This window comes from Filicampus tigris, chromosome 6 (genome assembly GCF_054856515.1).
Source record: "Filicampus tigris isolate MCC_2025a chromosome 6, RoL_Ftig_1.0, whole genome shotgun sequence".
Classification (NCBI taxonomy): Eukaryota; Metazoa; Chordata; class Actinopteri; order Syngnathiformes; family Syngnathidae; genus Filicampus; species Filicampus tigris.
This window is the reverse complement of record NC_141222.1, coordinates 24,599,959-24,613,959: the sequence shown is the minus strand read 5'-3', so window position 1 is coordinate 24,613,959 and position 14,001 is coordinate 24,599,959. Positions and strand designations below refer to the sequence as shown.

The following is a 14,001-nucleotide window of genomic DNA, read 5'->3' as shown; positions in this document are numbered from 1 at the left end:
GCAGTGGCGCTCTCATTGTCAGAGTGTGTGCAGGGTATTAGCTCTAATTTACAGTACTCATTTACAGTACTAAAAAGTACATATAAATGCATGTAAAATGACAACAAAAAAGTAATTGCATCATACCCTCTCGAACTGATCCGTACCATATGGAATTGAATCCTAATCCCACTAAATCGAACAGAATCAAATCATTCCACTTTCAAATCCAACTATCCTTGAATCGTTTCTCAACCCATATATAAAAAAAAACGTATCGAATTGTCTTCTGTTGAGCGATACACACCCGATACACAGGCTGTTAGAAGTTGCAACAGGCAAAAAGCAGAAACACCAGTTTCACTTTTGAATGAGCATAAGGTGCATTCAAGGACTGCCAATGAAAGAGGACATCCCAGACAATACAAAATAAACTCTCAATGAACTAAACCTAATAACAACAACACCATTCCGGCAAGTACTCTTAATCTGGTTATGAGTAACATCCGTGGCATATGGAAATATATGCGAATGTGTGTGCGTGTCCAGAGTATACTGACAAAAGAGAATTCCAAACAAAGATTGACTTGATTGAAAAGCAGCTGTAATCTGTACTACTGTACAGGATTTGTCAGTCATCTAACGAATGATACTGGATTATACAGACTCTTCCTGTGTATATGCTAATACTGAAGCATCTTAACTGCAATGCAGTATCATTAAAATGCAAGCTTAACTTTAGCGTACATTAGGCCACATTCTGATTTTATGTTGTATGAAAATGCTGCTTCTTATCTTTGTGGCTAAAACAAACAGCAGCTATGGATATTCAGTGAAATTAAACATCTGATTTTAGATGGTTTTGCATGATTATCTCCCACACAGGGCCAGGAAGGACTGGATTTTTGCCCAGTTAAATAAAATCATCCGTTTAAATTGAACTCTATATTTACTTGAGTTATCTCTGCGAAATCGTACCTATTATTAGTGTGCTATCGCTCATCTGAATCTCATCTCAGATAAGGCTTTTGTAATTGGCCACTTGACATGACGTGATAATGATTCAAGTGAACTGACGTGCTTGAGCACTGATACTTAACACAATTTGCTTTTCTGCATTGCAACAGTGCATCAAACAACAAACTTAATATTTTCAAAAATATGCCTCATGTCAGACCTCAGTGTATTGTGCAACATCTCACTGGGTTTATTATGCGTAAGAGAATAAACTCTTCTTTTTTTCCCGCATTAGGGGAGGTCAAGTCAAAACATTTCTTTGGAATATGTTCTATGCGCCCCCACTATTCTGATTAATAGCTGTGACAGACGTGCTTTACCTGCCGTTTTCGCTCAGCTCTCTCCCGCTGGCGCCGCCGCCTCTCCCGGGCTTTCTGCAGCGCCTTGTACTCTGGATGAAGCTCGAGCTCTCGCGCCTTCTTCAAGTGGGCAGCAGCATGGGCCATGACTGCAATTTCCTAACTAGGACTGTCTCTACCAATCAATGAATAAGTGCAAAAAATGTCTCTCAACGTAGCAGGTGCCAATAAGTACCAATAACACCTTATGTATTAAGTATTTTAATACTTAAAGTTCAAAGCGAAAAGACAGAACGTTTTCTGATGTAAATTAATCCAAGTTGGACTTTAGGATCTAAAAAAAAAAAAAAAATCCTGTGAGGGAAGTGTCTCCAAAATGACCCCTACTGGACTATCCGACTTAAAAAATCCCCTTCAACTCCTCTCATCCTTTACTTTTATCTTCACTGTGTCCTTGTAGAAAAATGAAGACGCTCCCACAGGATAACGCTGGAGGATTTTCACATCTCAAAACACATACACACACATCTAGTTATGCAGAGCGCAAATGAAGCATTTGTGTGTCCAACCAAGCACGAGGGAAGGACATAATGACAGAAAAGGGGTGGTGAATGATGACAGTAAGACTCATCCATTCGGTCATTATTTAACCTCACACACACACACACATACGCACAGGATATGACCCAGTCCAGATGTACAGTACATGAAAACCCTTCTTTCCATGTGAACAGATGTGGCTTTAAAACGTGTGTTCTGCAATGCATTTGTGTGTGTGCATGTGCGCGTTTGCAGTTTTCAGTGTGTAAGGGGTTTAGCGCAGCTGCAAGCCAACAGTCAAACTACCGCTACAGCCAAAGCTAATCTCTCTGCTTTTGTGTCAAAAACACACATTTAAAAAAAATAGAAATCCTTACGGTGTGGCATGAGAAGTCAAAAGCTTGATTACTTTAGAGGGTAATAATTCATTATGAGGGGCCATCAGGGGCAATATTCAGGATTACTTCTCACACGCACGCACATAATCACAGGCACTACTGAAAGTCTCTCACGCACACTAATGAAACGCTGACACACACTAGTGAAACAGGGCTTCTGCTTTCATACCCGCAACTGATTTGTTTTTTCACTCACACAATGCTGAAAGACTCTCACACATCCACAATGTAAACACTCTCATAGACAATAGTGAAACACGTCCTTCAGTGTGTATGACGTTTTGTTCAGTATGATATATGAGAGCACACCTATCGACATGGGTGGTGCCATAGAGGCCCGTGCGTAAAAAAAAGTAATCTAATTATTATCTAATATTATCATAGTAGCTATTTTTTGTGTTAGGAAATACCAGTCGCAAATCTAAAGAACAATGGTGTGATTTAAAAAAAAATATATTTTTTTTTAGAGCCAATGTAATCTGCAAAGGACTGAAACCTACAAAATGGGCTGTCATAGGCGGATAGACGGACCGGTCCGTCACATAGGCGGACTGTCCAGTTCTGGGCATTATGTTAATTTATTGATTCCATTTTGTTGCTTCATGGCTATTTTGTTGTTTGTAAAGTGCTTTGTTACAGCTGTAGCTGTTATGAAATGTGCTACATAAATAAAATTGTATTGTATTAGTATAGGGCAGGCGTCGGCGACTGAAGGAGCCATTTGAACCTGTTTCATACAGAAAAAAGAAAACACCGCACCACAACCTTTTTGGCATCTAAAATGAAGATCATTTTCCTTTTTTTTTTTTTTTAATTTATGCTGCAGACACCGCCTTGAGGGGGTGGCCGTTTCTGTGCAATATGTAAATTTCTGGTTTTGAGTGTAAAACGGTTGATACGTCTCCAAACAGCAAATGAACAAGGCATCTTCATAATCACTTCACTTTTCCGTGTCCAATATGGCTGCAACGTAACGCACTGGAAATTTTATCTGAGTCTTTCTCACACAATCCAAAACATTATTGTTGGATTAATTAAAGACCACATTGGGAAAGTGAGCGTTGAGAGATGCTTGTTTATATGTGTACACCACTGTGATTGACAGGTCACCAGGGTGTCACGTGGAATACGTTCCCCTCAAACCCTGCGCAGACTGAACAGAGGCACGATGTACAATTTTCTCAATATAGCGCCTCCTAGTGGTCGTATCAAAGAAGCTACCCTCAGACTGCCCCCTTAAAATGCAAACGTGTCTGACAAGCTATCTTTGGATTCACATGACTGCTTCTGGCCCTCATCTTTGTAGTGAATTGCAGTGTGCTGAATCTGTAGCTTCGAAGGCTTCCGTAAGATAAATCACTATAAACGGCTGCTCGTTGCAAGAGAAGCAATTTTTACATTACTTGCCATCTTTTCTTGTCATCCGGCTGAAATCAATCATTTGCGCAATACAACATAATGCCCCCAACCCCGCCCCCTTCGATGCTGTAAGAATGCATCAAAGGCATATAGGAAGAAGAGGAGGGAGACAGAGGGTGAACTTGGGTACACAGTGTCTTTCTATGAACCGGCAGAGATGATGGCGCATACCACTTAGGCTGCAAGAGGGGTGCCAACAGTGGACAAGCATTGCTGGCTTGCTGACAACTTGCTGATATCCTACCCCCCCCCAAGCATGGTAGTTAAGTGGCTCAGTCTGCATCTCAACTGCATTGCACCCTCCACACCACTGAGGGAACGTGGTTTGACAGGTTGAGCGGATGTGTGCCCGCAAGCCAATAAGTGTACATGTGTGTCAAGTGCTTTGTCAAATTGTCCAATTACGGTTACAAGTTTTAGTCAACAAAACAAAATGTCATCAATCTTGACCGGCGCTAATATGCTGAATCACTCCACCATTAGTGACTGTTATCTGCTAGCACTGTATGCTGGACTTGCACTAGGCAGAAGAGGATGAACCTTCCTGTGGACGAGAGCTGCACCTTTAGCGCCTCCTGCTGGTGACATCAAATTCAAGCATATTATGCAGTGCTTGTGACCATAATTTGAAAAAGCTCAGCAGTGGAGGTATAATATTCAAATACACACCGGGCTAGAAGGCAACCCTAAAACAATATATACTGTATATATTTTATTATTTTTTTTTTTAAATGTATTTATACAAATCCATCCCACCTTCCATCTTTCAGTTCTGACCAAGAAGCCTGTCTTTTTATCCCAAATTGAGTATGTGACATTTTTGTGACTCATACTTTACAAACATTAAAGTAGTTGACCTACTTAAAGTTTAATTAAATGCAGCCACAGTTACTGTAATGCCCATCTCGGGCCCACATTTCACTGAGAAAAATCAATAAACGGATCGATTAGCATGTAAGCTGATCCTAAAATAGTGCACTAAGAGTAGATTGCTGTATGTGTGTTTTAAGAGGAGGTGGGGCTTGGGTGACACACAAGGATCAGAATCCCTTAGGTTCAACGATTGTGCAAGATTGGGAGGAAAAAAAGTATAGGATTTCAATTTTATATAAATAATGCGTGTGTGTTGTTATTACTACAATACATTTTGCGTGTATGCATCAAGTGCTGATCAATGTCTATTATTGATCCTTTCCATTGCATTCCTATCATGAGATAATGACATTTAGGAGAATACCTACCGGACTAAACGGAGGATACATTCACTAGGTATACCCGCACAATCTAATGAGATCCAACACCAATTCTGTCTTGACAAAGATAATGAATGCTAATAAATGCCTTGTTTTGATCAATATTTTGATTGCAGTTTGCACATCAAAAGCTTAGCAATATTACCTTCATAAAGTCTATTTCTTCTCAGCATACAGCAGGATCTCATCCAAGAAGTTTGAGTGGTTGCAGTGGTAAGTGAGTGTACATGGCAAGTGTCTGTATCCAATTTAAAGGGGAAGTCAACCCAAACATATTTTATTCCAGAATATGTTTGTGGAATATGAGGAATCCACCCATTTTTAGCTAACTCGGGGGGCGGCCACTTTGTCACTTCTGTGTGAGTGAAAATGACATCACAGTTACTCAGAGCTCAGATAACGACCAATCATGGCTCGGCTTCAGAAAACAGGTCAGCCGTGATTGGTTGTTATCTGAGCCCTGAGCAACTTCAATGTCATTTTCAATTGACAGAAGTGACAAAATGGCCGCCCCCTGAGTTGGGTAAAAGTGGCTGCATTTTGCTGCTTAACTCATATTTCATATTAATCATATTGCATTGTTTCAACTAGTGGGCCTGCATAGCACATATTCTGGAAAAAAAATATGTTTGGGTTGACTTCCACTTTAAGGTAAGGTTTTAAGGCTTTTTGATCCTGTTATGAAGCGGTTAACACATTCTGTCTGCTGTCTAACTTTCAGATAACGATGATGGGAAAACAATCAAACTATAAAGTATGAAGGTCAAACTGTGCCAGCATCCACACCCTGATTATCGTGTATCGATGCGAGAATAGAAAACTAAAATGCATCTACATTCAGTGTTTCACAGCACTTGTGCTGCCACTTAGTGTTGAATATTTCAACTCTCCACCATGTGGCAATTAAGCACTATTACAACAATGAAAACACCCCCAAAGCGCAGACACATTCACACATGCAAAGAGTGCTCCATCACCAGGCAACAATCTAACTTCAACTGCCTTTAAGCATCTTGCAGGTTTATTTTTAGAACATTCTGACCTGAACTAGAATAAACCTGCAGACTTCACAGTGAGGAGAAAAACAAGCTTGTTGTGCTTTACAATTAAGATCGATTCCTTAAAATAACCCAGAAACATCGGCTGCATTTTATTATGAATATTCCTGATATTATTATGACTGTTGTTTATGATGTGTCCTGCCGCTAATGGAGGTGCAGCTCTGACTCACGGCGATCCGACAGCATTACAATGCATCCGTGATTTAATGGAGGGAGGGTCTTGCTTTGAGACTGCTCGTTTAGACGTTGAAAAGGCCGTGCGTTTTACACGACGACGACCCCCAACGCTCACCGCTGCTCCCTTCATCGGAAATGCTCGTTTTCATTAGTTCTTACATTGGTTAGGCTTAAGGGAGACATAATGTTAACCAGGTTACGCTTGCGAGAGCAAGACACTTACATGCCGGAAATGATCTGAAAGGGCTTCCCATTTTCGTTAGCATCTCTTGAGGAAAGCAAGGACAAATCGTGTTCACGATATTAGACATTAACCCAATCACTGCGAAATGTTAAATATATGTAGGATATCAGGGCAACTTGTTTATTATAATGTTCTTCATGTATTTAACATGTCATTGTTTTATCAAAAAGGCAACCAAATATACTGGATGGCCTCATCAGCAGTGCAATTCTGATTATTACACAATTATTTTCCAACTCAGACCTATATTGTTATGATCATTATCATTATACATTACTGAAATCACATCCTTGCTTTCAAATTAAATACTGACTTCCAATTTGAATTTTACTCATAAATTTAAAGATATGAGACAAACACATCCTTCTGTTCCTAACTTATATTTACATTAAAAGCAAACCATTAGGATGTTGAAGTAAACATTTTTATGTCCCGACAACTGTATTCCATTTATTGAAGGTCAGACCTCCGGTCGAGCTTCGACATTTAGCATAGAAAATTTGCAAAGCGAAGTACAGTAGCTTCTCTTTTTGTACTTTTGTCCCTCACTCATCAGCTACAGCTCCCTATCGGACATTCAGAGTGGTAATAATCTTGCATAACTCCTGGCAAGAGCATGACATAATCAATGATATCCCAAAATGATAAGTATTATTATTTTTTTTGTATTTCTTTTGCACCCATCACAGTGCGCAAAACCACTACGCACACACATCCATCAAACTCAAGAGCTTCCTAATGGAAACATAACCTCCTACAAGATACGGCATTACACAATCTATACTGGAGACATGGGAGCGCCCGCAATGAATTTATACGCAGATGTTCTCTCCCCTCAGGATATTGATTGCGAGCCTGTATCACATGACTGATGCCTGAAAAAGATTTAACCGTACTGTACCAGTCTTAGTGTGTGTTTGTCAGGCTTGCACAAGAGCTGATTATTACCAAAGTCACCAAATGTTACAGAGGTGGAAAATACTGTACATGTAACATTGGATAGAGATGCACTAGACGTTGAAGTAATTTATTCATAATATTACCACAGATTGAGTGATAAATATATTTTGAATGTAATTATTTTATTTTTTTCATACTCATCATAATCACCCAAGGAGAAATTCACTTCACACTCTGCTGTATATTTTGTGTTGGAGGGGTGGTGACTAGCTTAAGGGCACCCCTGACATTGGGTGTTAATGCTCACACTTATATGACAGTTCATGTCTATACCTAAATCTTTTTTAAGGTGGCAGTTTCAATCCTGGATCAGACTATTTGTATTTCTATTATTCTGAATGGAAAAACTGATGTGTCAGAGCAGGGGTGGCAAACTCATTTTTGTCACCGGCCGCATCATAGTTTTGCATTATGACGTTGAACCCATATAAATGTACGATACCTCATTATCACATATACGCAACAGAATCCAGTTTTCAACTATTTTTCAAGTTGTTTTGAAAGGGGAAAAATGTTTGGAATATCTCTCTATTATTAACATTTAAGACAATTTGCAATTTTGGTATTTTAGCAAGACACAGGAAGTCGACACACGTGATTTGCCTTTGTCAACCACATGAAATGATGTGGTGGACAGAATCTGAATCTGAGTTTGACACACGTTTGAGGAACCATTCCCAGAACGGACTGAGCTTGACTTGTGAGGTGACATTATTGACAGCCAGACGGACTGATAGTAGACAGAATGCAAAACGGTTCTGTGAATAAAGCTTAATTTATTTTTTTCCCAGCAAAGCTTTAATTGATGTTTCTTTTAACTGGCCGAACAGACAATTTGGCGAAGTACTGGGTGTGGCAGTGTTTGTGTGTAATTTCCTAGAGGTGGAAGGGCCCCTCACGGCGATGATGTCACACCAGCCCAGACTCGGCGATCGATGACTGTTAGCCATCGACAGCCAAGCCCTTTTATGACAGGAATTCTTGTAAATATTGGTAGGGACTAAAATACAAGCCTCTAAATGATGTTTGCTAGCGCCAACACAACCAACACACTCCCGATTCCTGCAATGGATGCATGCGTTCGCAGATATGATTTAAATGTCATTTTACGGGCCTCTCATAGCTTTAAAAGGTCAGGGTCGTAAAGCGCGCAGAGTGCAAGCAGTCTCTCCCATGAAACCAATTCACTGAATCAAATCTAACACCACGTGGTACATGAGCCACCCCCGTGGGACCACGCCCATGAAACAACATGGAGACCAGGCTGGTGGGGGGGAAAGCAGGGGCCTTAAAAACCTTGATGGAGGTCCCTGGAGAAAACAGGTTGGAGGGGTGGGTGTAGTGGGGGGGGGTCAGCCTAAAAGACCACACCCTGTAGCAGCCAAGTCATGCTTAGACAGCTTTCCGAAACATCTGATGGATGACATTATCAGTAACACGACGTCCTTCAGTGTTGTTGCCGTTGAGTAAACAAGGCTTCCCAGTGCACAGGCAGACGAGCAGCAGCCTTCCAGGCAGAGCGCCGCATTAACTGATTGCTTTTGCTACATCGAGCCACATACATCACAGTGCTTTTTTTTTCCTTCCCCACAGCAAAGTAGTCTCGAGCAGTCTAAAAGAATCTATATGGTCAAATACGCAGCGTACACAGGTTTTTACGCCAATAAGAACATTCCTCACTTCCTCCAAATAATACCTGATTTATGCGTTGTTAAATATGACACGCCACTGTCAGTCGAATGCAAAACATGCAAGTATAACCAATATCAATAAGGTCCCTTTGGGCTGCTATAGTCGTTCTATTAATATTTGACTTTGTCTTTGAAGTATAACGCTTGTCCCTTGGGTATGATGTCTGATTGCCATTCACATTAATAAGAGAACAGGCCCTATAGGCTATAGCCCAGTGGGAACTCAACAACCATATTCCTGTTTTGCGTGTTGGGACAACGGAGGGGGAAAAAATACCTCAAAAAGGCTCGTTTAAATGCTGAAGTGGTTCGAAAGTAGAATTAAAACCGTTAGCAGCAAAAGTGGACAAATTTGGACATTTGTGAGCAGGCTGAGAATACTGCTGTGTAGACCAAGTCATTAATGAACAATTGCTAATCACAATGCAATCTTGTATGGATCGAAAAAGCAGGAAAGTGTCGTTCTGTGTCGCCCTAATTAAATTTCTCACTAATCATCAGTTAGGAAAAAAAAATCCTATTCCAACCTGCAATACATGTACTAATCACATTCACACTGATATTTCTAATCTTGTAATAAAGTGAGTCGATTCATTCATTCATCTACAGACATTTTCAGACCCTCTTTTAGCCTAACGTTTGAAAAAATTAGAAAAAAATAAAAATACATTGCTGGGATTGAATGGCTGGACTGTGAAAAGACAAGTAAATTCATCAATGGCAGTGAATGAGTTAAATAATCAGGTACTGTAGCTTATTACTGCAAGGAGGGCCCTCTGCTCAATCTCACTTTTATTTACCAGGTGCATATTTTAATATGTACTGTATTGTCATTCCTATTATATACATTAAGTTGCAATCACATAGGGTACATCCATTTTCTATAACCGTGTATCCTGTTCAGGCTAAAATGAGCTGGAGCTTAGCCCAGTTGACTTTTGGTGAGAGGAGCCGTGGGGTACACCCTGGACCGGTTGCGAGTCCATCAACTATCATTTACGTGGAATACATCATATGACCATAAAAAGAGGAGACTGGGTGACTTTTGATTTTGTTTTACCGTTCCAAACTACTGTTTGTGCGCAAAATGATTTAAAAGAGAGAGACTATATTCCCATCGGAAGGCTGATCTCATCTGGCGTCAGCTGGCTCAATTTACTGAGGCATAAAGTGATTTCACCTCCAAGTTGAATGTATCACAAATAGTGAAGCGTGTGACCTAATGCTCACTGCAGCAGCAACGCAGCCATACCCGGAAGCCTGAGTGAAGCCTTCATACACACACACACACACACACACACACACACTGGGGAAAAAGGGTTCATGAAGGCAGGCAATTAAACAAAATATGAGCACTTCATCTTTCTAATAGATCTGTTTAACGATAACTAACCGTGATGAGAGTTGCTCTGAGCTTCTGGTGGGAGGCTTCCAACATTTAGGCAGTGGGGGAGAGCTTCTAAGACGGCAATTGATCACAAGCCATCCTCTTTATCTTCCTGCTCATCTCCAGCAGGAAACACAACGCGAAGGCCATAATGAATAATTCACATCTAAATGTGTCCTGCGGCAGGTCAAAAAATACTTGGCCTCTATGGAATATGACAATCTCCACTGTCTCCTTTGTTGGTGTTCCATACAGTGTATCCTTATCGCTCACAGAGGTGGTCATTAAATACGTGTTCTTAAAGAAAAAAAGTCAACCCCAAACAATTCTTGACAAAAATGTGTTCTATGTGCATCCACTAGTTGAAAGACGGCTTTCTGATTAATATTATGTTTAAGGAATATGAGTTGCACAGCCGATCCGCCGATTTTCGTCCATTTCAGGGGGCGGCCATTTTGTTACTTTCTGTCGACTTAAAATGACATCACAGTTGCTCAAGGCTCAGGTAACGACTAATCTTGGCTCACCTGTTTTCTGGAGCTGAGTCAAGATTGGTCGTTACCTAACCCCTGAGCAACTGTGATGTCATTTTCAGTCGACAGGAAGTGGCAAAATGGACAAAGATGGACAAAAACGGGTGGATTTTAACTGATTAACTCATACTCCACAAACGTAATAGTAAACAGAATGCCATGTTTAGACCCGTGGTGATACATAGAGCATAATATTGTAAAACATTTTGGGGGGTTGCCTCCCTCTTTAAATGATATTTTGATTTAGTATGTGCTGATTGTCATGAACATTTTTTACTCTATAAAACATACAAGTTAGGCCAATCCTAATTTATAATGCTTCCTTCCAAACGTTCCTGAGAGGGTAAGTAAGATGACATCATAACTAGGTCACCTAAGATAGTTATGAAGTATACAGCTCATGTTCCGGAGTGACACGATGGCATTTCTACCCAAATATAAACAGGCAGATGCTCTGTAAATATTCTGGACTGCAGACGGGAATATTATTACAGTTCTAATAGCCACCGGACACTTATAAGAAACCAGATAACAATAAGTCTGCTGTGGCACATTGCGTCAGGTCTGGCGCCAGGCTGCTTCAAGCTTCAAAGGCTATGGAGATATGAACACTTCTGTTTTCCTCTATGTTTTCAATTGGATGCTAAAATAAATGTCAAACTCAAACGTCAACCCACATCCACCCAATTACTTCACGTATTGAATTTGATCAGACTTACAATCCTTAATATGCAAAACTCCTCCAAAGTAATCCCAGTTTCCCTAAATTGATCTCCTATGGAACACCATATTTAACTGAAAAAGAGAAAATATTTTTCAAATCAGCCCACAAAGTAAATATTTCTATTGAGTCACGCTGTATACTTTGACTCGATGAAAATCGCCCGATCCTGACTGTCTTTACGTAAAACTGACGGACACACAAAGAAATTGCCTCCTTGGCAGAGTTAATCAGTCAAAATTAGAATTATCAAGCCATTTATATACCTAAGATAATGTCTAAATATATTCTACACAGATCTTAATCACATCTGTTCCTTCCAGTGCTGGAGGCCGTCCGTTGATTCTTACTTCAGTGGTTACTTTTTTTTTTTTTTTCCTGAGAGCTGTTCAGACTATTTTATTGCTCTTTTAAATACAAACTACAACTATTAATGTGTGTATGTGTACATGCGTACATCAGACAGAAACCACAACTTGGCAAACATCCGCGTGAGGCTTCACAAAATGCAAGACTGTTGCGGTGCTGTGGTTGAGCATGCGGCAATAGTTAATGAAAGCGAAAAGTAATGGGGATCCAGGTCTCCGTGCATTATTCTTTCCTGCAAAAGTCCCACCACACTGGAGAAAGAAAGGCAGGTGATGGCGAGAATAGACAATGTGATGGATATATTGGGAAGAAAGCCAGAGACAATGAGAAATGAAGGGTAAATAATAAAAAATGATTCAAGTCACGATTTAAGGCAGTGAGAGGAAGTGAGGATAAGCCGTAGTATATAACAAGAGGTGCAGGCAGTCAGGAGTGCATTTGGTGAAGGAGGAGCTATTTTAAAAAAAAACAGTACTCAGAGAAAAACTTTGCTTCCTCCCAAGAAAGAAATAGGTCATGTTGTCTAGTCGAAAACGTCTTTAAATGTTTGACTAGAAGCTGGCAAGCGCCAGACCTTCCTATCTGGAGAATCAGCATCTGTATCAAATGCTGCAAAATTGCAGTCATCCATCCATCCATCCATCCATCCATCCATACATACATTAAACCAAGTACCACCGAAAAGAAATACTTCTGCTCTCCAAGTATCACCAATTATGACCAACAATTAACCGCAGTAGCATAGTAGGCCTAAGTGTTCGTCAAAATGAGAAAGAGGTTTTATTTTCAGAAAAGGATATACAGTATTATTATAAGCTACTCTATCATTATGCACAATTTGAACACTAATACTGCAATTGAATATAGAAAAAAGAAAAAAAAACATGTATTTAAATAATGATTCAAATAAAATTATCCAAATTAAATACAGTTGACAGACAGACGGACCTAACGCAACAAAAATTGTGGTCCCGTTGTATAATCAGACTGCTTTCACAGAAGCTTACACTAAGAATATTTACTGTTGAGAAGCTGGAATGTAATTTTGGACAATTTCAAGTTAAATGAGGTCTCTATACGATTAATTGATTCATTATTGCACGTCTAGCAAGAACCCCAAACACATTTGAGATGAACTCGAACAAAGATTGTTGTCTGTTCTCGAACAGTCAACATTTGCGCGCACACTTGGCCGAGACGAAGCTATCTGTCTTTAGGACGTGTACTGCATCACACGGTTTCCACGTCGCCATTCTTCTTTACACTGCTGACTGCTATTGTTACAATGAGTGATGACTGCATTCATTATATTGAAGCATCTCTGCCCTTTCAAAGGCTTTGCCTTGTTTACTCTCATGTTCTCCGCCACCTGAGACCAGCATCCTCACAAAACTCGTCACCTTGCAACATCATCACATTCACACAGAAAATGGACAAGCTCGAAATTCAGACAGCAGAGGGTATTTAATTGGAAACATGAATATTCTCTTTGACGCATGTGTCAAACTCAAGGATGAGGCACCATTTGGTGTTTAGAGAGCAGGAATGCTCCGAGATTGGTGAATAGAATGGAGGAAAACACCACTTTGGGGGGGGTTTTGGTGAGGAATTAGCATTTCAACATGGCTAAAATCTAAAAATGTTCATTTAGCGTATGACCTAGGGCTGCTCGATTATGAAAAAAATAGGAATCACGATTACGATTATTCAAACGATCATTTATTTTTGGGTACAAAACAAGGAAATATTTAAACGCAAAAAATATAAAGACAAATAAATTTCTTTGAAACACCACCACTATGTAAGTTCCAAACAAATTTTATAGAATTAGTTATTAAAAAGCAAAAATAAAAAGTGGAAATGTATAAATTCAAGTATAATTTCCTTGTGTGTAAACAAAGTTGGATATGAATGCATATTAATAATCTTTTTTTTTTTCTTTACAATTATGCC

At 39.8% G+C, this 14,001-nt stretch overlaps 1 protein-coding gene across 6 annotated transcripts in view; it reads right to left on the bottom strand.

Annotated features, from left to right (window-relative positions):
- The window catches only part of ank2a (ankyrin 2a, neuronal), an 87,342-nt gene that overhangs the window by 71,346 nt on the left and 1,995 nt on the right, over positions 1-14,001 (bottom strand). For 3 of the 6 annotated variants that reach the window (XM_086032396.1, XM_086032400.1, XM_086032399.1), the window contains exon 1: positions 1,317-1,881. The exons of 2 other annotated variants lie outside the window; for them this stretch is intronic. In XM_086032396.1, the coding sequence (XP_085888522.1) occupies positions 1,317-1,442 (126 nt within the window). In that variant the 5' untranslated portion in view covers positions 1,443-1,881. Of the gene's footprint in view, positions 1-1,316; positions 1,882-14,001 lie in introns of those variants that run through there. One more of the 6 variants, XM_086032401.1, reaches the window with a different exon arrangement.